Source organism: Scyliorhinus torazame, chromosome 13, assembly GCF_047496885.1.
Source record: "Scyliorhinus torazame isolate Kashiwa2021f chromosome 13, sScyTor2.1, whole genome shotgun sequence".
Lineage (NCBI taxonomy): Eukaryota > Metazoa > Chordata > Chondrichthyes > Carcharhiniformes > Scyliorhinidae > Scyliorhinus > Scyliorhinus torazame.
In genome coordinates, this window is record NC_092719.1 from 72,666,788 (window position 1) to 72,692,263 (window position 25,476).

General features: G+C 45.8%; 1 protein-coding gene and 1 long non-coding RNA gene across 4 annotated transcripts in view; one reads left to right on the plus strand and one right to left on the minus strand.

The window, feature by feature from the left end:
* Window positions 1–7,600, minus strand: part of LOC140388105 (uncharacterized) — a 189,600-nt gene extending 182,000 nt beyond the window's left edge. The window contains exon 1 of one of the 2 annotated variants that reach the window (XR_011934090.1): window positions 7,456–7,600. This is a non-coding gene — a long non-coding RNA (uncharacterized lncRNA). Of the gene's footprint in view, window positions 1–5,295; window positions 5,536–7,455 lie in introns of those variants that run through there. The other variant, XR_011934091.1, reaches the window with a different exon arrangement.
* pde3a (phosphodiesterase 3A, cGMP-inhibited) overlaps window positions 6,676–25,476 on the plus strand; it is a 645,056-nt gene continuing 626,255 nt past the window's right edge. The window contains exon 1 of one of the 2 annotated variants that reach the window (XM_072471756.1): window positions 6,676–7,938. In XM_072471756.1, coding sequence (XP_072327857.1) covers window positions 7,072–7,938 — 867 coding nt within the window. In that variant the 5' untranslated portion in view covers window positions 6,676–7,071. The remainder of the gene's footprint in view (window positions 7,939–25,476) is intronic. The other variant, XM_072471758.1, reaches the window with a different exon arrangement.

Here is a 25,476-nt window from a genome sequence, read left to right on the forward strand (position 1 = left end):
TGATTATATTGTACTGGGCCAATGAGATGGCATGCTGAGCGATTGTGCATGGAACTTTATTTTCTTCCTTAAAATGGGTTGAGTAAGAAAATGGAGCTGTGTGTTTGTGGACCGTTATTTTGTATGTAATGATATGGTATTCTCCTCCCTAGCAGTAGTAAATTGAGTGGGGGAGACACTCGAGCCGATTTGGCACCAGTTGCCACCAGATCAGCAGACTAATTGTGAGAGATCACAGGATGCTCCTGTCTGAAAAGGAAATTTCGCATTGACCCAGCAGAGGGTGTTCTTTTGAAGTTAAGGGTTACATTCAGTGCTGAGAAATAGCAGAGTGCCTTTTCCTCTGGTCTGACCTGTTGCCCCTAATCTTGAATGATTCCATATTGAAGGCAGGAGCCAAAGATTGAAAAGTTCTATGTTGCATCTCTCACCTTAAAGAGAACACACCTGCAGTGGGAAAAAAATGATGCCTCGAAAAATCAAATAAACATTGACTTCAATTCCACTGCACTGTCACTTTGTTGAAGGAGGCCACCCACTCCTTTGCAAAAGAATTATGGTATTCTTTTAAAGGCCATCCTATTATAGAAAACTTTGGAACAATCATCTCTCATGAAACTGAAATGTTAATTCTATTTCTTTCTCCAAAGATGCTGCCTGACCTGCTAAGTGTGTTTGTGCCTTGTTCTCCTTTTATTTCAGGGTACTGTCTTCCACAATATTTTGCTTTTGCTTTCATATTACACAACGCATATTGGTTTATGGTTGTTTCGACAATATTATAAAATTTCTACAGTGCAGAGGCAGGCCATTCAGTCCATCTAGTCTGCACCGACTCTATGAAAGAGCACCCTACCAAGGCCCACTCCCCCACCCTACCCTGTAACTCCGTAACCCCACCTAACCTACACATCTTTGGGCACTAAGGGGCAATTTAGCATGGCCAATCCACCTATCCTACATATCTTTGGACTGTGGGAGGAAACCAGAGCACCCGAAGCAAATCCACGCAGACGCGGGGAGAACGTTCGAACTCCGCACAGACAGTTACCCAAGGCCGGAATTGAACTCGGTTGCCTGGTGCCTGGGGGCAGGGTGTAATCACTTTGTCACTGTGCTGCCTCTAGTCATCCCCCTAAACCTCTCCCCGCCCCTTAGTCTGGGGTCCTCTCTCAGCTATTGCAATGGATATGTTTAGTTTAAAGGGGTTAGTAGATCTCGTAGAAGCTGAGGGAGGGGACCTTTAGATGAATGAGTTAAGCATTCCTATTGGTTGGAATTTGTGGTGTGAATTCAGTGCTCACGTAACTTGAAAGAGAAACTGCTGGCCTTCAAGTACAATTGAAGTTAAAGCACAGCTGTAAGCACCAGGGAAGTGGGAGAACATTTTGGAAGACTGTCAAATGGTTTTGTACATTTATTCAACTAGATCTTGATGCCATTGCTTGTCTGAGAGATTAATTGTAATTTTTTTTAAAAATTACTACTGGTAGCATATCAGAATTTTTTTAAAGTACATTTAGATCTATTTTGCAAGGGTAATTTTAGGCTAATAGGGTGGAACTTCACCCACAACAGCGGAACCTATCAGCAATTTGTGGCTATGCAAAATCTGGGGTCATGAGCCTGTAAGATCCATGGCCTCCGGTTGAGACTCCAAAGTTATTTGAAAACTGGGGAAAATGTCCCCATATACCTTTAAACGCTGCCTATGTGACAGCTGCCATTCATTTCTGGTGAACATATCATTTGTGTAAAAGCAAACTAAAAGAAAGGAAAATATCAAAATGCCCAAAAGTTCTCACCATCCCTATTAGATGGTACAGTCGTATTTTCCCACCCCTCCAACTCTTCAGTAACACACACTTGGAAAATCCCAAGTAACTCTGGGGCAGGGGTCATGGAACTGACCAAAATCAAGAAATCGGTGGAGAATTTCTCTTTGATTCTCAGCAATGAGGTAAAAATGATTTATTAAAGAGCACTTTGATCTATGCAGCTTCCCGTTACATGCAGACGTGCACAGTGAGTGGTGTGAGCATTGATATTATGGAAGACACTTTGTCAATGTTGCCTTTCTGAAGGACGTTCCTGTGGCTTCAGTATAGTCAGTTCCTCTGTACTCTTGGTGAAAATAATTCTGCTGCCTCTCTCATTACATAAACATTCTCTTCAGTTCCTTTTAAAATAGATATTCAATCATCTGTTTCCCCTTAACAGCAAGTTCTGCTGGGCAGGACTTCAGGTCAAATTTGAGGCTTGTGGCCTTGCACGTGTATGACTAAGCTCGCATTCAAGAGGGGAAGGTATGCATTGTATGTGTATAAAGCCGCAAGGGAAACAGGATCACACTGATGTGAGAATGAGTTACCTGATTTATTAGTCCCTGAGTGGTCTTGATCCTGTTGGTGGTCATGATAATAGCTCACTGGGCTAAATCGCTGGCTTTTAAAGCAGACCAAGGCAGGCCAGCAGCACGGTTCAATTCCCGTACCAGCCTCCCCGAACAGGCGCTGGAATGTGGCGACTGGGGGCTTTTCACAGTAACTTCATTGAAGCCTACTCGTGACAATAAGAGATTTTCATTTCATTTCATAAAAGCAGTTGGAGAATTCATCACATTTCTTTTCAATGCCATGGAAAGGAAGTCACATTTTCTGAAGGTTGGAAATGTTTTTTTCTCTTGTGGTATTTGTAATATTTTCTTAAACATTACAATTTCCAACCAAATCTAGCTGAGTGAACACATGAAATGCAGTGGGGCCAAACTGGACCACTTCCAACAGATTCCAATGGGGGGAAAAGAGCACCCAACCCATGCCCACTCCCCTATCACTGTAACGCCACTGAAGCTGCACATCCCTGGACACTAAAGGGGCAATTTAGCATGACCAATCTGCCTAACCTTCACATCTTTGGACCATGAGAGGAAACCAGAGCACCTGGAGGAAACCCACGCAGACATGGGGAGCAAGTGCAAACTCCACACAGTCACCCAAGGCCAGAACTGAACCCGGGTCTCTGGCGCAGTGAGGTAGCGATGCTAACCACTGTGGAACAGTGCCCCCCACACAGGGTGATGTGGGGTTTTAATACAAATGTTTGTTTTTCTAAGGGATTAAGCACTTGAGATTTGAATATTTGGGCTGGGCTTTCATGAATGGGTGTGTTTTTTTTATATAGTGAACACTGTAATAAATATTTAGAGCTTTATTTTATTTCATCTTAGCATAGTTCCACAACTCTGCCAATAGTGGATACTGGCTTAGTTGGCATTAAAATAGTATGGACAAAGGATGGTTGCTGGCAGTATGAGTTGGCACTAAAATTGGCATAGAAGCTAAAAGGGCCATGGGGATGAATGAAGTATTGGTTGGTATGATGGGTATGAGAAGATGTTGGGGTTGGTGGGGTGACGGGTTGTCATGAGTTAGTATGTATGGACATGGCGAGTGGGTGGGGCGGGGGAGGGAATGAAGGCCTAATATTTAACAAAACAAGTGGGATGACATCCTGGAGAAGGCCTTTTAAATAGCCTGCCTCAGCAACTAACAGCTCCTGAGGCCACCTCCAAGCTACATCTGGGGGCAGTAGGCCTAATTCCACCCCTCCCCCCCTCCACAGAATGAAAACCTGCCCATTAGGGGCACTGAGCCGGGAAATCTCCCGACTTGAGCTCCTCAATTGGGAGCTAATTTCAGGCTGTAGAATCATTCTACACAAAAAGAGGCCATTTGGTCCATCATGACTGTGCAGTTCTTTAAAGCAGCTCTCCAAATAGCCCCACTTTCCTGCTCTTTCCTCAAAACCTTGTAATTTAATTGCTTTTTATAACAAGTATGTATCCAATTCCCTTTTTAAAACCGTTAAAATGGTTCGGGCAGTGCATTCCAGATCATAACAGCTTGTTGCGTTAAAAAAAAAAATTCATTCCCACCCCCTCCCATCCCCAATTATTTTGCTGAATATTCCAAATTACCTCAAGTCTTACAATGAGCGATTGAGCTAGGACTGAAAGTCAAAAGCTGTTTTCCGTTTCAAAAGGCCCTTGGATGCGAGTTTCCAATTTAAAAGGCCACCATGAAACCCAGAAGCTATTTCCAGTCAAATAAACAATTGTTGGAACCACTCAGAATCTTAATAAGGTTGGGGAATAAATTACCAAAGGCCCTTATTGAGAAATCAGAGGGGGGGGGGGGGGGGGGTGCTGTAAAGGTTGAATGCTGAGAAGTTGTTTCCCCTTGTGGGAAAGTCTAGGACCAGAGGGCATAATCTCAGAGCCCATTGAAGGCAGAGATGAGGAGGAATTTCTTCTCTCAGAGGATAGTGAATATGTGGAATTCTTTACCACAGAGCGCTGTAGAGGTTGGGGTCGTTAAGTATGTTCAAGGCTGAGATAGAGTTTTAATCAGTAAGAGGATCGAGGGTTATGGGGACAAGGTGGGAAAGTGGAGTTGAGGATTATATCAAATCAGCCATGATCGCATTGAATGGAGCACACTTGATGGGCCGAATGGTTTACTTCTGCTCCTATTTCTTGTGGTCTGAGAGGACAGTGAAATGAATAGGGTGAAGCAATGTCAAATCTGGTGCAGAGCAAGAGAAGGGAAAATTTGGTTGAGAACGGGGGTCTTACAGAACGCCCACCTGGGGGGGGGGGGGGGGGGCTAGAAGTCCCGCTGTGAGAGCTGATGACCATAGATGGTGTGTTTGTAACTGTGGCCAAACAGGTTGATTATCAGTTTGTGAATCCCCATCAGGCGAGTTGGTAAAATGGTCATCCACACTGCAGAAGGCAACTGTGTTCTTTGCCAAGCATCGTCATGGATCAGTCCAATGGGAGGTCATGGTCGCCAACACCCTCTTCTTGGAGCATGGTACCTGAAGGAGGAGGATTGGGAGGGAGGGGGAGAGAGCAATGATCCAGAAAGGAAAAGCGAGAGTTTGACACGTTTCCCTCGAAATAATTCACAACCTGGAGCAAGGAGACATATATACTTAGAATGATTAGTTTTCGGTGCCAGCAAGGTTGACGAGCCGTCATTAAAACTTATGAAAGCGTTGAGCGGGTCCTCACGCTTCTAACCACCTGGGCTAAATATCTCTGGCAGGTTTAGTGCCAATCCATGGCATAAATACAGCAACTCCACTCCGTCGACATTCAATACATTGGAATGGCGAGGGAGCCGGCGGCATTCCGTTTTGCTGAAGCTATTGGGAGGGGAAGGTGACAGAAGTCGAACAGCAGCTTTAGCTTTATAGCTTCAGGTTAATCGTGCGCCTGAATTTACTCACCATTTACGCACAAACAGCTAAGCGTGCGATCAGCGTCAGCATTAATCTGGCAGCGAAATTCCGCCTCCAAGAGCTGGAAGCAAAAGCCTTACCACTGGGACCTCTGTATCTGACAGGGGCTCGGCTACAATAGCAAAATACACTTTCTTTTCGCTTCTGAGGAAGTTGCGAGTCCATAAGGTGTAACTTCAACAAAAACAAAAGCTTCTCACAATTTATTTCTGACTCCAACATTTTCGTGCCCAGCTCCCCCCCAGGGTGAGATTGACCGGGAAATGCAGGTTCCAGTGAATGGGAGGGAGGCAGCGCTTGATGCCAGGCTGGGGGCGACAAAGCCAGCGCTGCTTCCCCCCACCCCCCGCTGAGGGCGAGCAAGGCTCCCCCTCGCTCCCCGCCGGGGGCTGGCTTGGCTTCCGTACGCCCCCACCATCACCCCAACCCCTGAGCCGATCATTCCGTCGCCTGGCACCAAGTGAGGCTCAGGCGATGGTGTTAGCGGCTGTCTGGGAGGCCAGCTCGCTGGTTCAGCATCAGCTCACCTTCCTGGAGGAGTGGAGGGAGAGGGTGGAAAGGACGGAGGGTGGGGGAAAGGAGTGAGGGAGAAAGGAGTGGGGGAGGAAGGACTGAGGGAGTAAGGGGGAAAGGAGTGGGGGAGATAGGAGTGAGGGGGAAGGAGTGAGGGGGAAAGGAGTGAGGGAGAATGGAGTGAGGGGGAAAGGAGTGAGGGAGAAAGGGGGAATGAGTGAGGGGGAAGGAGTGAGTGGGAAGGAATGAGGGAGAAAGGGGTGAGGGAGAAAGGAGTGAGGGGGAAAGGAGTGAGGGAGAAAGGGGAAGGAGTGAGGGAGAAGGAGTGAGGGAGAATGGGGTGAGAGGACAGGAGTGAGGGAGTAAAGAGTGAGGGGGAAAGGAGTGAGGGAGAAAGGGGGAATGGAGTGAGGGGGAAGGAGTGAGGGAGAATGGAGTGAGGGGGAAAGTAGTGAGGGAGTAAGGAGTGAGGGAGAAAGGAGTGAGGGGGAAAGGAGTGAGGGAGAAAGGGGAAGGAGTGAGGGAGAAGGAGTGAGGGAGAATGGGGTGAGAGGACAGGAGTGAGGGAGTAAAGAGTGAGGGGGAAAGTAGTGAGGGAGTAAGGAGTGAGGGAGAAAGGAGTGAGGGGGAAAGGAGTGAGGGAGAAAGGGGAAGGAGTGAGGGGGAAGGAGTGAGGGAGAATGGAGTGAGGGGGAAAGTAGTGAGGGAGTAAGGAGTGAGGGATAAAGGAGTGAGGGAGGAAGGAGTGAGGGAGAAAGGGGGAAGGAGTGAGGGGGAGGAGTGAGGGAGTAAGGACTGAGCGGGCGGCAGGAGAAGGCAGCAGCTGGAGATGCTGGAGGCAGCAGATGAAGTTGTGCATTCCATATGGGGCTAGGAGGAGTGAAAGGGGAGGAGGCGAAGGCAGAGGGGAGTTGGAGGAGGAGGAGGAGAGCAGAGGAGACGGCAGTGTTTGTACCGTGCAGCTAAATGGCCAGGAACGGCAGCACCTCGGCTCGCCTGCCGCCTCCGGCTGTCACGTTGAGGGCTTTACTGGCCAGGCGCAAGTGGCGACCTGGCTTTACTCTGAGGTGTTAAAAAGTGGCATCGGCTCCCTCCAGAAAAAAAAACCATCACAACTTTCCCATCCTGTCTCCGAGAGAGAGAGAGAGAGAAGCTGTGTGTTTGACTAAAGTCTGATCTTCAATCTCGGGAGGGGGGAGGGAGCGAGAGAGAGAGAGAAAAACAAACTTTCTAATAACAGTGGAGGAGAGGATGGCGATGAGATCGGAGCCGGCTTCCCCCCGGACGAAAGCTGAGGCCGGGAAAGTGGCAGGGGAGCGCAATGGTTATGTGAGGGGTTGTGTGAGCCCCCTGACCCGGGACCAGGGCTGCCCTGTGTGGGGCAGGCTGCTGAGGAGAGCCCGGCTGCTGTCCTCCGCCGCCTGCCTGGGCTCCCTCTCGCTGCTGCTGGCCGCGCTGCTGAGGTGGGGAGACGGCGAGGTGAGCGGCGGGCAGCCGTGGCCAGCTGCCTCCTCCAGCAGCAGCAGCACCTCCACCTCCTCCTCCTCCAGCAGCAGCTCCGGGCTGCTCACCCTCCTGCACTGCGCCCTGCCCCTCTTCAGCCTGCTCAGCGCTTTCTTCTGGCTGGGTTTGTACCTGATCCGCTGCGGCAGAGCCGAGCTGGCCCCCCGGCTGCTGGCCGCTTGCTGCCTGGGAGAGGCTCTGCTCCAAGGCTGGCTGCTGGGCGACGAAGAGCAGCTGCTGTCGGTGGCGGCCAGCACCGTGCTGCTCAGCTGCCTGGCCGCCGCCACCCTGCTGCTGCTCCGGCTCAGACAGGGAGTCTGCACCATCGTCTTCACCAGCCTGCTCCGGACTATCTCCCTCCTGTCCCTGGACAGGGTCCGCGCCAGCTGGAGACCCTTCCTGGCTTACTTGATGGGGATCCTGGGCGTCCTGCTGGCCAGATACGCCGTGCACATCCTACCCGGCACCATGCCGGCGCCTGGGACGGAGGAGAAGATCCCAGTTATCAAGAGGAGGAGGAGATCCAGTTCAGTCATTGCCTCCGAGATTTCCAACAGTCAAGTGGGCTCCAAGCCCCACAGGAGGACCTCCTTACCGTGCATTCAGAGGGAACAGGTAAGACTTTCTCATTCAGTAACCAAACAATGTTCAATTTACCTGGCGAGCTAAAGTCTATATTATATGTGCCATTTGCTACCCACCTTATTCAGACTATATTTGCAAAGAAATAACATGTCTAATCCAAACACTATTGAGCTGACTTATGGTGTCTACTCAACAAATCGCCTTTAATCCCCGTTTAATGTGTATTTTCTTGCATAGCAATGTAAACACATGTTTAAAAAGTTTATTTTCTGCAGTCGCAATGCAGTTGGCTCATTGGGTGAAAATCTATTTATTTCCCTGTTGATTTAAAATAAAATGGTTTTGTAAGTGGAGACTGTAAACGATTAAATGTGCATGACTGTGATGCCAGTGGAGTTGCAGGAACCCAGAGGAAAATTATAGAAATATATTATTGTATTTAACTTTCAAATCTCCTTCATCTGAAATACCAATTAGGGCGAAATTATCCCAGACCACAACCTCGACTTATCAAAAAAAAGCAAGCACCTGACAGGGGCAATAAATATTTCCATAGGTGTGAGAGGAAATTTTTCATAAAACGCCGTTTTAAATCATGAATGGCATGCAAGCCCACAGATCATTTCCTATACAGTTATACACATCCAAAGAGCGCGATTTATACAATGATATAGCTTTGTATCTGCACTTTGCATTCTTCGACACGTGAGAGGAATTGTTTTGGCGCCAGTGATGAGCAGTTACTTCAGCCTGTTTAGCAAAAATGTGCTTTTTGGGTGAATGAACCGAGACAAAAGAATGGGATTTCAGAGAGAAGATTCCGCTTGTATTGAAAGACAGATACAAATTAAACACAGGGTGAAAAGCACATAGAGGAAGTGAGGCAATGATTATTATTTGAAGGGATTATCACGACTGCACCACTATATTTAAAAAAACACTCATCTCAAGAAAAATCAGTGGCTTGGTTAACTTAGATCCATTCGGTTCTTTGTGCCCAAAAGGCAATCGAAGTATTTTCATCTCAGGTGTAACTTGTCTTTGTTCACAGGGAGTTGAGCAGCTTTTGGGAAAAGTTTACTGCTCTTGCAGGTCTTATTGTGGGTCAAACTGGATAGGGATATTACAAATTCCAAACTTGATATTTAAAAGTTTTTCTTTTACAGGGAGCAGATCTAAGTTTGAACCGAGTTTTTTTTCTTTCAATGCAAAGCCCACTCTCCACCCCCTTGTCAGTTGTAAGCGTGTCGATTGCTATAATATTTGACACGGGATGAATGCTTTTGGACTTGGTCTAAATCGTGTCGCGCGCCCTTTGGTTATTGTTGCAACCGTGCACCTGGGAGGAAGACGTTTACATTCAGAAAGATGCTCATTTCAATATTGGGTAAACGATTGTTTCAGCGTAGACAATGCTGAAGAATGCGAGCGCTGATATTCGCAAGCTAGTCAAAATAATTGTTTTTTGCGCCTGACAACGGAGCACAGAAATATCGACTGCTTTTAACAAAATTGTTTCCACCCTCTCCTGTTTGTAACAAGTCCAGCATTGTTTCCTTGTGGATGTTTTCGCACTGAATGTATCTTTAGTGTAGTGTGCAGCGGCTGACCTTCATTGTACTATAACTTCCAGACTGATAGACTTGAGACATGTGTGTCACATATAAACTGGCAATTAGTTTTAAGATAACAATTCATTTGGGCACTTCAAGTGACATTTAAGCCGTGAAGGAAAAAAAATCTGAGAGTGGTTTATGGACAGCACAAGGTCGAATTACTGCCTTAAACTCAGTAACAGAGGTTTGGTATGCTTTATTCTGGTAGTTCTTTTAAATTTTCTTTTAATCTATTTTCTAGTGTGACCTGTAGAGCTGACAAGGTAATAAAAGATGATGTTGACGTAGGAGCTGAAAGTGTATGGTGTCCCATGACTGGTATTGTCCAACTGCCAAGACTGTGATTAGCAGAATAGCCAGTGTTGTATTATAGCGGATGCTGTGTGGATGGAAGAGGCAGTAATCCAGTTGACTGATCTGTTAGCCATTCAGACTGCTTGCTTGGGTCGCTACCTGCAATTCATAGAATCACAGAATCCCTACAGTGCAGAAGGAGGCCATTCAGCCCATCGAGTCTGCACCAACTCTCCGAAAGTGCACCTTCCCTAGGCCCACGCCCCCGCCCTATCTCCGTAACCCCACCGAACCTCATGGCCAATCCACCTCACCTGCACATCTTTGGACTGTGGGAGGAAACCAGAAGACCCAGAGGAAGCCCACGCAGACACGGGGAGAATGTGCAAACTCCACACAGTCATCCGAGGATGGAATTGAACCCGGGTCCCTGGTTCTGTGAGGCAGCAGTGCTAACCACTGTGCCACCGTGCCGACCTCTGTCCATAGCTTCTGCCTAGCATTTTAATTCTATATCTAACCTGTCATTGCTTTAACTTGCATTGTTGTTGTTACTTCTTACTTTGACCATTGTTAATGCAAATAAATGAGGGGTCTGTGAATATGAAATGATGTGAGACCACACAAAATATCAAACCAAAAAAAAGGTATGGCGTAGCACCTTACAGAATATAAGTGGGAGAAATTCCTGTTGTTTTACATGATAATGCCGTATGTGCATTATATCCCTGGCCCTGTATTTCCGTTGACTCTATTCATAAGTAACACATTTGCTAGAGGAACTTAGTGGGGAAAAATTACTTTATGGATACATTTACAGATTATTATGTTGAGCGATCAAGGCAATTCCTGTCTCTCTCAGACACCTCTCGTGTCAACCTCTGAGAACCTTCAGCTGGTGAATTATAATAGATCTCATCTTTCTCCAAACAATACTTGCAACCTTGAGATTATGTGAAATGGTGTGAGGCATTCCTGTTAAAGTAAGGCATAAAAAGAATCTACAATTCCCATTAACACTTGTCGGCTAACATTGAATAGCATAATTTCAAAACCACATTAACTAATTGTCAGATTCACTGTGCATATTCTAGCTGCAATGTATACATGATACTGACTTATTCTGACTTAATTTAATATCTATAAATAGATTTTCTCATCAGATGAAATGTATTTGGTATGGACTGTGAGTGAAATAGATATGGCCATGCCCGAAGGATGTCTGAACATAATTAATAACCAGTTCATAATTTTTGAAGTCAAGATAATATGGGAAAATGCATCAGCCAATTTGTGCAGAGGGAATTCGCGCAAACAGCACCAAAACACACATGGATAAGGTTGTGCAGTTAGTTGAGGGCTGAATGTTGGTCAGGACACTGGGAAACTCTTCAAATTGATCTTGATTAAACCCATTATCTTTTCACACACCTGAACAAAATGACAACACCTCGTCTGAAGTCCGTCTCCTCCAGCAGTGCAGCAGTTCCTCCGTACTGTACTGGACTGTTGGTCAAGATTATGTGCTTGTGGACTTTTGATTCGGAGATAAGGGCTGCCAACAAGTCACATTGTTACTTAACGTTAAAGTGATGCTTTGTAAAGATCAATAGGGTAACCTCAATAATCTGTTGTGCCGGTACGACAGGTAAATGTGATGGAGTCAGCCTGAATTTTAATTCCCCTTTTCTGAATCTGAGAGATGTATTCTTCACCTCTTTGTAAAGCAACCTCACTGTTGAGTTACATCTATTATCAAAGAATCTGCCATTGCATTTAGTTGATCAAACCAGTGTGTGTCATCCAAAACCCAAATTGAACGGCACTGAAACTCTTTTTGAGCCGACTCAGAGACCAGCTTTTTCTAACTCCAGTGCATCTGGACAATGAAAAGACTTTGAATCTCACCGTTGATCTATATTGTTTATGGGCAGCACGGTAGCATTGTGGATAGCACAATTGCTTCACAGCTCCAGGGTCCCAGGTTCGATTCCGGCTTGGGTCACTGTCTGTGCGGAGTCTGCACATTCTCCCCGTGTGTGCGTGTGTTTCCTCCGGGTGTTCCGGTTTCCTCCCACAGTCCAAAGATGTGCAGGTTAGGTGGATTGGCCATCAGAAATTGCCCCTAGTGTCCAAAATTGCCCTTAGTGTTGGGTGGGGTTACTGGGTTATGGGGATAGGGATAGAGTGGAGGTGTTGACCTTGGGTAGGGTGCTCTTTCCAAGAGCTGGTGCAGACTCGATGGGCCGAATGGCCTCCTTCTGCACTGTAAATTCTATGTATTGCATCTTGTATCACTTTTCTCTCACGTTGGAGGCGGTGGTATTGTCGCTGGACTGGTGATACAGACACCCAGGGCAATGCTCTGGGAAGCAGGTTTTGAATCCCACGACGGCAGATGGTACAAATTGAATCCAATAAACATCAGAAATTAAAAGTTTAATGATGACCATGTAACCATTGTCATAAAAAAAACTCAACTTGTTCACTAATGTCCTTCAGGGAAGGAAATCTGCCATCTTCACCTGGTCTGGCCTACATGTGACTCCAGATCTATAATAAATGCCCCCTGAAATGGCCTAGCAAGCCACCCAGATGTATCAATCTGCTACAAAGTCAATAAAAAGGAAAGAAAATAGATGGACCATCCGGCATCGACCTAGACACTGGAAACGACAATGGAAAGTCCAGCCCTATCGACCCTGCAAAAACCTCCTTACCAACATCTTTGGTGTGTGCCAAAATTGGGAGAGTTATCTCGTAGATTAGTCAAACAAAAACCTGACATAGTTATACTCATGGAATCATACCTTACAGATAACAACCCAGACACTACTGCCAGTGGGACAGGACATAACTGTCCTGCACATACCTGTCCAGCAGAGGTAGCGGTACAGTGGTATACAGTCAGGAGGGAGTTGCCGTGGGAGTCCATAACATCAACTCCAGACCCCATGGAGTCCCATGGCTTCAGATCAAACATAGGCAAAGAAACCTCCTGCTGATTACCACATACCATCCACCATCGGCTGTTGAATCATTACTCCTCAATGTTGATCACCACTTATAGGAAACACTGAGGGTGGCAGGGCATAGAATGTACCCTGGGTTGGGGACTTCAATATCCATCAGCAAGAATAGCTCAGTAGCACCACTATTGACAGAGCGGACCAGGTCCAAAAGGATTTAGCTGCTATTCTGGGTCTGGGACAGGAGCTGAGGGAGCCAACAAGAAGGAAAATATACTAGATCTCAGCCTCACCAACCTGCCTGCTGCAGATACATCTGTCCATGACAGTATCGGTAGGAGCACCACCACACAGTACTTGTGGAGACAAAGGTTCCATCTTCATATTGAGGATTCCGTCCATCGTGTTGTGTGGCACTATTGCCGGAGCAGATCCAGCAACTGAAGATTGTGAATTCATGAGGTGCTGTGGGCTATCAGTGGCAGCAGAATTGTACTCAGCCACAATCTGTAACCTCATGGCCCGGCATATCCCTCACTCTACTATTACCGCCAAACCACGAGGTCAACCCTGGTTCAATGAAGCATGCAAGAGAGAATGACAGGAGCAGCACCAGGCATACCTAAAAATGAGATGTCAACATGGCGAAGCTACAACACAGAACTACTTGCATGCCAAACAACATAAGCAGCAAGTGCAAGACAGAGCTAAGCGATCTCACAATCAGATTTAAGCTCTGAAGTCCTGCCACCATTCAGTCGTGAATGGTGGTGGACAATCAAACAACTCAGCGGAGGAAGAGGCTCCACAGATATTTCCATCCTCGATGATGGAGGAGCCAGCACATACATGCAAAAAATAAGGCTGAAGCATTCACAATGATCTTCAGCCAGAAGTGCTGAATTGATGATCTATCTCGATCTCCTCCACAGGTTGCCAGCATCACAGATGCCAGTCTGCAGCCAATTCGATTCACCACACATGTTATCAAGAAATGGCTGAAGGCATGGAATACTGCAAAGGTTATGGGCCCTGACAATATTCTGGCAATGGGACTGAAGACTTGTGCTCCAGAACTTGCCGTGCCCCTAGCCAACCTGTTCCAGTACAGCTACAACACTGGCATCTATCTGGCAATGTGGAAAATTGCCCAGGTATGTCCTGTACACACAATGCAGGACATTATTGCCCTATCAGTCTACTCTCAATCATCAGTAAAGTGATGGAAGGAGTAATCAACAATGCTATCAAGTGGCACTTTAATTGCAATAACTTGCTCACCGACGCTCTGCTTGGATTCCGCCAGGATCACTCAGCACCTGACCTCATTACAGCCTTGGTTCAAACATGGACAAAAGGGCTGAACTCCAGTGGTGAGGTGAGAGTGACTGCCCTTAACATTAAGGCAGCATTTGATCGAGTATGGCATCAAGGAGCCCTAGTAAAAATGGGAATATGGGGGAAAACTCTCCACTGGTTGGAGCCATACTTGCACAAAGGAAGATGGTTGTGGTTGCTAGAGGTCAGTCATCTCAGCTCCAGGCAAGAATTTATCAGGATAGTGTCCTAGGCCCACCCTCTTCAGCTGCTTCATCAATTACCTTCCTCACAACATAAGGTCAGATGTGGGGATGTTCACTCAGGATTGCACAATGTTCAGCACCACTTGTGACTCCTCAGACTGAAGCAGTCCATGTGCAAATGCAGCAAGAATTGGACAACATCCATCCTTGGACTGTCAAGTAGCATTCACATTGCACAAGTACCAGGCAATAACCATCTCCAACAAGAGAGAATCAAGCCATTGCCCCTTGACATTCAATGGCATTACCATCACCGAATCCCAACTATCAACATATTGGGGATTACCATTGACCAGAAATGAATTGGACAAGTCAGATAAATACTGTGGCTACAAGAGCAGGTCAGAGGCTAGGAATCCTTCAGTGAGTAACGTATCTCCTGACTCTCCAAAGCCTGTCCATCATCTACGAGGTGCAAGTCAGGAGGATGATGGAATACTCCTGCTTGCCTGGACGAGTGCAGCTCCAACAATGCTCAAGAAGCTCGACACCATTCAGGACCATTCCCCTCCAAGTCACTCACCATCCTAGCTTGGAATATATCGTGGTTCCTTCACTGTCGTTGGGTCAAAATCCTGGAATTCCCTCCCTAACAGCACTGTGGGTGTACCTACACCACATGGGCTGCAGTGGTTCAAGAAGACAGCTTACCACCACTTTCTCAATGGCAGGGAGGGATTGGCAACAAGTGCTGGCCTAGCTAGCGAAACCCACATCCCGTAAATTAATTTTAAAAAGGAATTTTAAGAGATTAACACTTTACCTGCAGGTGCGCCCAAAATGCCAAAGGAACGTCAACCTGACTTGAATCAAAATGTGTCCAAATTGTGCATTTTCTCTCTTCTTCATATATTTATTGAGTGAATTTCTGTAGTTATCAAGGGAAGGAATGTTAAACTCTGGAATGGAACACTTTCCATTACTTTAATGGAAGCAGCCCTTTGTAGACATATAAATGTGTATCATAAGTGAGTACGCATTTCCATTATAATAGCAGAAAGAAAAGACTGGGAGAAGTGCATTCCCCATTTGGGTAAAAAGCCTTCCTGATCATAATTTCTATCCTTTACTATACAGGGCATCAGCAACAAGCACTCTAGGTTAGGTACAAAATGATTAGATGCAGAGTAAATCCTGCTCTATCCTCGAAATTGTGCCTGAACCCATAAGCTCAGAAGGCCATGTGTAATGCAAAAGAGTGAACCTTTCCATATCCTATACAAACAAACCCTATGACCTCTCTGATGGGTTGCTTGGTTTGTTTGGTACTTAGACCTGTGACTGTGATGAAACGTTGGCTCATTTGCCTGCTGAATCTTTATGGATACAGAGCATTTTCATCCCCTCAGTCTTGTTGGAACCCAGTTGTGAAAGGCAGCACTTTCAATATTCTGGTCTCTGAAAGGGATGATAGTTAATCAGAATGAACACTGTTGCATAGGGTTTGGTCCAAAAATCTCTATGAATCATATTGGGTCTATATTTTCTCGGGTCGATACTGAGGTAAATTTCAATTTAGTGCAGAACAGTGACAATATGTGTAATTATTTACAATGGCGAACCTGGCTAGTACTGCGGTGCCTGTGGCTATTACTCAGGATGAGGCCTGTGGCCTGAATTCTGGTATCAGTATTTATTCTGAAACATGTTCTCATTGATCAGGTGGTACTACGTAGCACACAAATGCCTTTGACTTTCTCATTTTTAATACTCTGATTCATGAGTGATTCTCAAACGAACCAGGTCACCCGCCAATCGTTAGAAAATGAGAGGTATCGATCGGCTAGTTCCTTCTCATTTCGAAGTAATGTTCATTTGCACTTTTCTAATCTCTGTAAAATGAGCTGAATTGTATCAGGTTTAATCTGAGGGTTTACCAAGCATCGCACCAAAATACACAATAAGCATATCACAACATGCAAAGTAATGGAAACAAAGGATGCTGTGTGTGTGTGATTTTGTGTGTTCATATATATATTGTGAGGGAATCAGTATTTTGTTGGATTTTTGTTTGTGTATTTTTATAAGTTAATTGCAGGGGATACCATTAGTTTACTGGAGTTTGTAACATTTAAGGTACCAAATGCACCAAGGGCTGATACATCTGATTATCAGGGCAGGTGGTAGAACCCTGTTGGGAGGTATTGACGTGTCACACAGGTACATTTTAAGGGGCAGAGTTAACAGCAGCCCGAGGGAGCAGACGTAGAGGAGAGTCAGCTCCATGCAACGGAAATACTGTTGAAAGTTGCGCAGCTGAAGGTTCTTGGGCTCAGAGAAGCCTTGGGAGCCACTCATAGTTCCGTGCTGCTAAGAGCTGGATCTCAGGGAATCCCAGAAGCTATTGTCAACAGTAGTATGGCTGAGAAGCTGGGACCCTGTATGTGGCTAGATGTTGGAGGGTAGCCTGTCCAACAAAGGAGGGAAATGGGGTGGTGAGGCGAGGGGGAGGGATAATCTGTGCCCCTGTGACATGTTTCTCTGAGACAGGAGGCAGCCCACCATTGGCCAGTGGTGGGATCCTCTGGTCCCACCGCTGTCAATAGGATTTCCCTTTGAATCCACCCTTGCCGCCGGGAAACCCGGGGTGGCAGTTTGCTGTCAGTGGGACTGGAAGATCCTGGCTGGTCTGGAAGATCCCCCTGGCGAGAAATGCTATGAAATCCCTCCCATGGTCTCTGTAGGAGAACAACTCATCTAAAAAAGAAGACCAAGAAAGCTGGCCCTGTGGGTTGATTTGAGGGAAATCTGGAATAGCGTGCCTTTTGGGTCAAGATTGTACCCATGGAACTTGGTGTAGAGTAGAGCTGCTGTTGGCTGGGGATCAGATCTGAAGGAAAGGAACTAAAATCCCCCACAAAGTGCCTTAGAAGAAATTTTGTGACTCGCAGTGCTGACTGATGTTTCGGTGGGTTGCTGAGAAATTCAGGGGGCCTGTCTTAGTTGTGTCTGCCATTTACTGTACCGCTTGTGGTTGTGTTCGACCACAGTTTGCCTGTTAATCCAGGTTTACCTCATGTTCATTCTGGATGTCAAGTACAAGATAGATGGCGTCGGTGGCTTGCTTTCCTGACTTCTGTAGCGTAAAATTTATTTTTGTGTAAAGCCTTGGAATCTTGTGGCTTTATTTTCTTGGTAAACACTGGGGATTTCAAATTATATCAACTTTATTTTTCTAAAAAGTTTGTTGTTCCCCAACCAGATCGTAACAAAATTTGGGGGGCTCGTACAGAGTGTAATCTGAAAAGGGAGTCTGGATGATACATGTTCCTCTATCTAAAGCCATTCTGGATGGTATATTTCTGCATTACATAATAATATAGATCAATAAAAAGCCAAAAAGGATGGAAATGCATATTATAAGAAAGTGAAAATGCTAAATTTGCATTTTGTTTTCCTATTTCCTATTCGTATATTAATTTATAATTAACCATGCTCTGCCTTGTATAACAAGGTACAGAAGAGAAAGGCTGGGTGGAAAGACCTCACAGACCACTGTGTCAAGTGTTTATGAAACGATGCATAATGCTTACCTCCACTCTCTCCATCCATCTCCCTCTCCCTCTCTCTCTCACACACACACACACTCTACCCAGAAGTCAATTACAGAGCTCCTGTGCTGTGTCCTATGACATTAAACCCTGCGTGGGTTGTGTTAACGATGTTGGGCAATTTCCAAGCATTCTCGGTCCCTGAGAGATTGAGGAATATCTGCTCTTAAAAACTGTAGCAGGGGCTCAATGTTGGCAGAAGGTTTCCCATCTGCGTTGTGTTTCTCACACTGGATGAGAAATCTGGATGTACTTATAGGCAGAAGCATTGACTTAACTTTTCATTTGTCTGTTCCACGAGATTTAGTCGGCAACCTTGTTTACTTGTTTGAAACATTTATCGGACGTTGGTGTATAAAATTGAGTGGATTAATCTTAACCGAGCAGCAGTTTTACACAGACAGATGGAGAACAATTGAAGGGGAAGCTAGATAAATTACATATGGATAGAAAAGGAATAGAAGGTCATGCCGATAAGGTTAAGTGAGGTCGGGAGGAAGCTCGTGTGGAGCCTGAACACTGGCACAGACCAGATGGATAAAATGGCCTGTTTCTGTGATGTAAGGAGAGGAATCTGCCTCACTCAATCAGTGCTCCTTCAATCAGGTTGTAGGAGCCAAATGGGAGCGTATTAGTCCAACAAGGAGAACACAGCTAGCCAGAGGCCTGGGCAGGCAACTGAAAGAATCTGGGGAAAAATGGAAGAGATGGAACTTTGAGCAATTTGAAGAAAATAAATAACAAACGTTTAGGATGTGCCAAACCAACCTATCAGTTTTTACTATGGATTCCATATTTGCATGAGGTGGGCCCACAGGCCTAGTCATCTTCTGCTTCGGTTGGGGAAAGAACAGAGAAATACACTTGAGGAATGGGCTCCAATTGCACTGCTGCAATGGCCTGGGCCGTCTCCTGTGTCATGGTAGCAATGTTTCAAGAAAATTTGTTTTGAATTCCATTCCAGTGCTGGAACGTGGAAAAGCTGTTTTATCATTACAAGTGCAATTTTATTCACACGGAACTTTGGCTTTGAGTCCTCTGCAGAAGTACGTCACAATGTGGATAAACAGGAAAGAGAATCTGCAGGAACAATGCAACAAAATTGTTGTTCTTGTCGGCAAACAATTTCATGAATGTGTGAGTGTGCATTAGCAGCAGCGATGCACTACAATGCAGTACTGCGGGCAGTGCAGAGAAGCAGGCAGCAAACAAGTGAACCAGTGCACACTCAGCTGGTGATCCCTCGGGTACGTGCTGCAAAAAAAAACTTCCTTCTGTCCTTCTTTACTTTCTGCTCCCCAAACTGGTCTTTTGAAATTGGTCTTGTTCGCTAACCGTGAATGACCCACGAATAAGATTCAATACATTTAATGCACACTGAATATTTCACAACAAGTTATAGAAAAGGTTTAATCATTTATATATTAATAGAACTGTCATCAACTTCAAATGGTAAAAACAAAAGAAATATTTACACTATGGACGCACGGCTTTGACAGTCAGTGTTGTGAGCAATCAGCAGGCATGCTCTTCACTTGCCCCTGCTTTACTTGCGTGTAGCTTCAGTCATAGAATATACAGTACAGAAGGAGGCCATTTGGCCCATCGAGTCTGCACTGGCCCTTGGTAAGAGCACCCTACCCAAGCCCACACCTCCACCCTATCCCCACACCTCCACCCTATCCCCGTAACTCCAACTAACCTTTTTTGGCACTAAGGGCAATTTAGCATAGCCAATCCACCTAACCTGCACTTCTTTGGACTGTGGGAGGAAACCGGAGCACCCGGAGGAAACCCAAGCAGACACGGGGAGAACGTGCAGACTCCGCACAGACAGTGACCCAAGCCGAGAATCGAACCTGGGACCCTGGAGCTGTGAAGCAACTGTGCTACCACTGTGCTACCATGCTGCCCGGTGTCATACCAGGAGGAAAAAGGACGAAGCGGACTGAAATCGGCAGAGTGTGGCAACCCTGCTTGTGGGCAACAGTCAGCAAAGTGCCTTGTGGGCTGTACTCAGAACACAGCATGTGCCCTCCCCCCACCCCCCGGCCACTGGTTGCCCACCCCTGCTCTATCAGCAGGATTCTACACATGGACCATCAGCAGAGTAGCTGATTTGCACATCCATGCAGTATCCTGTAGTCATGGCCAGATCGCAGTCATGAGTGGGAACTTTGCTAAAGGTCTTCAATATAATTTCCTGCTGTTGCCTTAGATTGTGTTACAATAAAGATCAGAATTAATAAACTTTGTTGTGGTGACTTAATACTTTCTGAAATCACACATTACACCCTCTGTCGGGCAAAGGTACTTTGCCATGAGCGAGGGAGAACTCATATTTATATGCAGTATCTGATCACGTCTTCAGGGCTTCCTGAAATAAATAATTTTCTCTTTTTCAAGATGCAGTTACTGTGGTTTAGTAGACATGGATAGCAGGCATTTTACACGTAGCAAGGTCCCACAGACAGCAATTGAGATAAATAACCAACTGTTCAATTTTTAGTGGGGCTGATTGAGAGAAATGTTGGCCAGGCCACCAGGAGAACTCTTTTTGTGTTGTTTTTCTTGGCATTATGTTGTGGGATCTTTTACAGCTACCTGAACAGACACATGATGCCTCAATTCAACACCTCATGTGAAAGAAGCGCCTCACAAAAGTGCTGGTCAGAGCCATTGCCACATTTCTATTTTGTAGCAGCTCTGCAGACCTCACAAGCGTTAAGCGGTTGAGGCGTGTGGCATTGTGGGGCCAAAAGCCCTGAAATATTTAGTCATCTCTGAAAGAGTGTTTTAACCTGGCAGCAAAGGAGTGGCTCACCTAAATTCCCCACAACCCCGAATCAGATCCAGAATCCTGAGATTGTCCCGTATTTTAACTCCTTATCGGGCCCGATTTAACGGGAGTCCCATTTTGGGCAGGACAACGGGGTGTTTCTCAGCTCCCATTACGGCAAGGATGACACCGCTACCGAACAGGACTTTATTGGGGGGGTGGGGGGGGGGGGGGGGGGAGAGGGGGGGGGGGGGGGGGGGGGCTCTGCGGGAATGCCTCGCCGAGGCAGTGCTTACCTCAGTTCCTGCATTGACAAACTCAGTTCATCAGTACAGGAAGAGATCAGGTGCCATTTTTAAATGCCGCCCTGATATCTGGGGCACGCACCATGGCCTCCGGACCCCCCTCCACACTACCACCTCTTAAGGACAGGGCTCCTGAGCCTGACATGGGCAACCACCCATCCAGGCACCTGGGCACTGCCAACCTGTCACCCTGGAAGTGCCCCATGATCCTTGCAGTTCTACTGGGGCACCCTGGCACTGCCAGGATGCCTGGATGACACCGCCAGGGTGCCCAGGTGGCACTGCCAGGGTGGCACTGCTGAGGTGCCAGGCTGCCTAGATTGCAGCAGGAGTGCCACCGTACTACCCTGCCCAGAACCCGACTACCCCATGACCTCAAATGGCCTGTGAGACTCCATTCCCCCTCAGGTGCCGTTATACCTGGTCCATTTTTGTGTGAACCAATACTAAACAGCGTCCGGTCGAGGCTTCGCTGGGGAGACTGTTAGTTCCCTGGTCTTGGGATGATCGGATGCAGACATGGTTAAATTGCAACGTCCCGTGAGATCTTGTTAGATCACGCAAGGCATTCTGAACGTCGCAAATCTCGCGAATAGCCTCTCAGCCTGTCAATAAACAATTTAATAATTGTTAATTGACAAGCTGAATGTCCAAAAGCAGCAGCATCACCAAGTTGGGTGCACCAATCCAATGGCAAGGTTCACAGAAGTTCAACTGACGTGCAAACAAAAACTTTGTGAACACAATCTCCACCTATTTTACCAGCTTGTAAAAATACTTTGAAACAGCAAAGCTCAACTGACTGAAACAAATACAGCTAATTTTTCTCTGTGTTGTAATAACTAGTGCCAATCAGAAAAATAAATGCCAGAACAAGGTCACTTATATTGAGATGATGATCTGCTCCATTTATATGCTCATGCACATACTGTGCTGGTACAGAAAGAACATAGCCTGTAACTTCCTGCAGGATTCATGAATTAAGTCACTGGTGCGCCACATAAACGCGGTGTGACGTCCCGGCGTTGAAACTCCCAGCCATTTTTTTTTGTCTGCTTGAAACCTTGTGCTGCTGAAGGAAAAATCCAGCTACAGCACTGACGTGGGCCACTTACCCGGATGTTTGGTGAGTTTTTATATCTTTTTATTTACATAGAAATGTTTCAGTCTAGCAGAAACAGGAGACATCGGGAGACATTTCTTTGGTAGGTTAAGGTATTATATTGTTAGTGCTTAGCATTTATAAATATCTTTAAAATGAAAATAAAATGAAAGAAGATATATTTTAATTTTTTTAAACTTTGATTTGTCAAGAGACTGTTAATTCCTTTAAAAGGGGACTTTACTGTATAAAGTGAGTTTGAAGTCACAAAGGGTGGAAGATTTTTTAAAAAAAAAACTTTGGTTTGTCATGAGGATGTTAATTCCCTTAAAGGAACTATAATGGACAGAATGGGGTAATCACACGCTAACGGGAATGATTGTCCATCTAAGACACTCTGTGTTACTGGTCACGGGTTCCGTGGGTCCATGCGTGGCTGATGAGCCCGATCCTAGAGCCACATCTTCAATTGCTCACTTGGCAGGACTTTTGAAAAGGTGGCATTGGTCCTTGGCTGCTAAATCGTGGGTATTCCTTTCTCAGGCTCCTTTTCCAGGCCTCCTCTTGCCGTCGGGTTTCTCGAAGAATTGTGACCCTTCAATCAGGGGGTTCCTCCAAGTAGGTCTCTTCTGATCAAAGGTCTCCCAGGCATTGACGCCTATGTTCCATTTCTTGAGGTAAGCCTATAAGGTGTCTTTGAAGACCTTCTTTTGTCCTCCTCTTGTTTGGAACCCTTCCTTGAGCTAGATGAAGAATATTTGCTTTGGCATCCTAAGCATATGGGCGGCCCAGCAGAGTTGGATTTGGAAGATCATAGCTTTGATAATGGTACTATTGGCTCCTTTATGGACACGAATATTAGTACGCCTGTCCTCCCAGCTGATTCAGAACCAAAGCACATTTGGATTTTGCAATGTATTTTAAGCTGAGTTGTTTACAAGTCTCCCTGATGTAATGTTCATCCTTAGAAGAGTGATTACTTCAAATGGTTTAACAAAGTCTAATGCCTTAGTTGATATATGAAAGCCTCCTGTAAGCTAATGTGAACTATCTGTCTGACAGGTATTGCAGCGAACCAATCACCCACCCCTAAGTGTGTACTGCCAAAAGACATCCGAAATGATGTCAGAGGAGAGGTGTGCCAGGACACTGCGCTTCAGCAGCTGCTGCTTTCAGACGTTCAGCTTGTCAATTAACAATGATCAAAAACCCTCACCCCCTCTTCTCTCCCTCTTTCCCCTTCCCCTTCCTTCTCTCCCCTTCTTCCCTCCCTCCGCACTCTTTCCTCCCTCCCCTTTACAAATAGATGCGACTTTTGTGTTTAAGTAAGAAAATATATTTTGTTGCAAGAAATTTGTAAAAGCTGAGGCAGTTCTATGTCATTGTTCAGCTGATTAAGTTAAACATTAAGTAAAATGTTAACTGGTTTCAACGCTTTGTATTTATAAAATTATTTTTGTTAATAAATGTTTTACATTAAAATTTACAAGCTTCTACAAATGTCTTTGAAATATCAGAACACATCATTTAATTGAGATAATTATGAATGAATAAAATAATTGAATAAACAAGGCAGAAACATAACACGCAATTTAATGGCCACACTGAGCCCGAAAAGTAGCTTGTGGAGGCAGAGCGTGGCCAATAAAAGCCGGGAGACCCCGCTCCCCGGGTCTACCAGGCTCGCAATGACTCACGTGATCTAATGCGATCTCGCGAGATGTTGTGATGTGAATGCCACCCATGAGCAAATCTGCATATTAAAGCAAGACAGTTAGTTTCACTTTGATGTGCTGATTCCTGAGTTACCTGATACGTGGGACCAGACGCAATGGTACTCGTGGGGAAATCCAGCGAGCGAATCTCCTCAGTGCACATAATAGGGCATTGTGCGGTCTCAGCTACACATTCCCAATTGAGGCCCCTTATCTAACATGAGGCACATTTTATAGCGTTGTCTTTAAACACACGGTAAACGCGCTCTCTATGGGCTTTGTTCCCATTTTGTTAAATCACGCCCATATTTAACATGGTGGCACACTGGTTAGCACTGCTGCCTCACAACAGCAGGGACCTATGTTTAATTCGGACATTGGGTGACTGTGGTGTTTGTACATTCTCCTCATGTCTGCATGGGTTTCTCAGAACCATGGAGTAGAACCTTGGAATTCCTACAGTGCAGGAGGAGGCCATTCAGCCTATCAAGTTGGCACTGACCCTCTGAAAGTGTAACCTACCTGGGTTAGGTTTATTCCCGAAACCTAACCTGTACACCCCTGGACACTAAGGGGCAACTTAGCATTGACAATCCACCTAACCTGCACATCTTTGGAAGGTGTGAAGAAACCAGAGCACCTGGAAGAAACCCATGCAGACACGAGGAGAACATACAAAGTTCACACAGACAGTCACCCAAGGCCGGAATTGAACCCGGGTCCCTGGCACTGTGAGATAGCATTGCTAACCACTGTGCTGGCGCTGTTTCCTCTGGGTGCTTCAGTTTCCTCCCACAGTCCAAAGATGCGCAGGTTAGGTGAATTAGCCATGCTAAATTGCCCCTTAGTGTCCAAAGGTTAGGTGGGGTTCTCAGGATAGGGCAGGTCATGGGCCTGGGTAAGGTGTTCTTTTGGAGTGTTAGTGCAGAATTGATGGACCAAATGGCTTTCTTCTGCACTGCAGTGATTCTATAAACACAAATCAAAAAAAAAATCAGCTGTTACAAGAACAGTGAGAGCAGAAACCTCTGGGGCACTTTTAAATTCTTATGACCATAATCTAAATTAAAAGATACAAACATTTTTAAGCATGCCACACTAGATAAGATGACATTAGTGTTTTAGTATGAATAACTGTCAAGTGTAATCCTTTTTTATTTGCCGAGCTTTACCTCCTGAAGGGAGTGCGATGGAAAAAAAAAATTATATTCCTGTGGGCAACGCTGGCATGACCAGCATTTATTGCCCATCCCTAATTGCCCTTGAGAAGTTGGTGATGAACCTCTGCAGTCCATGTGGAGTAGGTAGACCCACAGTGCTAACTGAATGGTTTGCTCGGCCGTTTCAGAGGGCATTCAAGAGTCAAGCACATTGCTGTGGGTATGGAGTCACATGTAGACCAGACCTGGCAGATTTCCTTCCCTAAATTAGTGAACCAGATGAGATTTTACGACAGTGGTTTAATGGTCACCATTGGACTCATAAATCCAGAATTTGCATTGAATTCCAATTCCACCACCTGCTATGGTAGGATTTGAACCCTGCGCCTCTGGATTACTAGTCCAGGAAAACATGAGCTTTTCACTGTCAGAGGGATATCTTATGCCAGTATTTCTTCTCATGTATGTGTAGGCGCATGAATATGTGCAAGCAA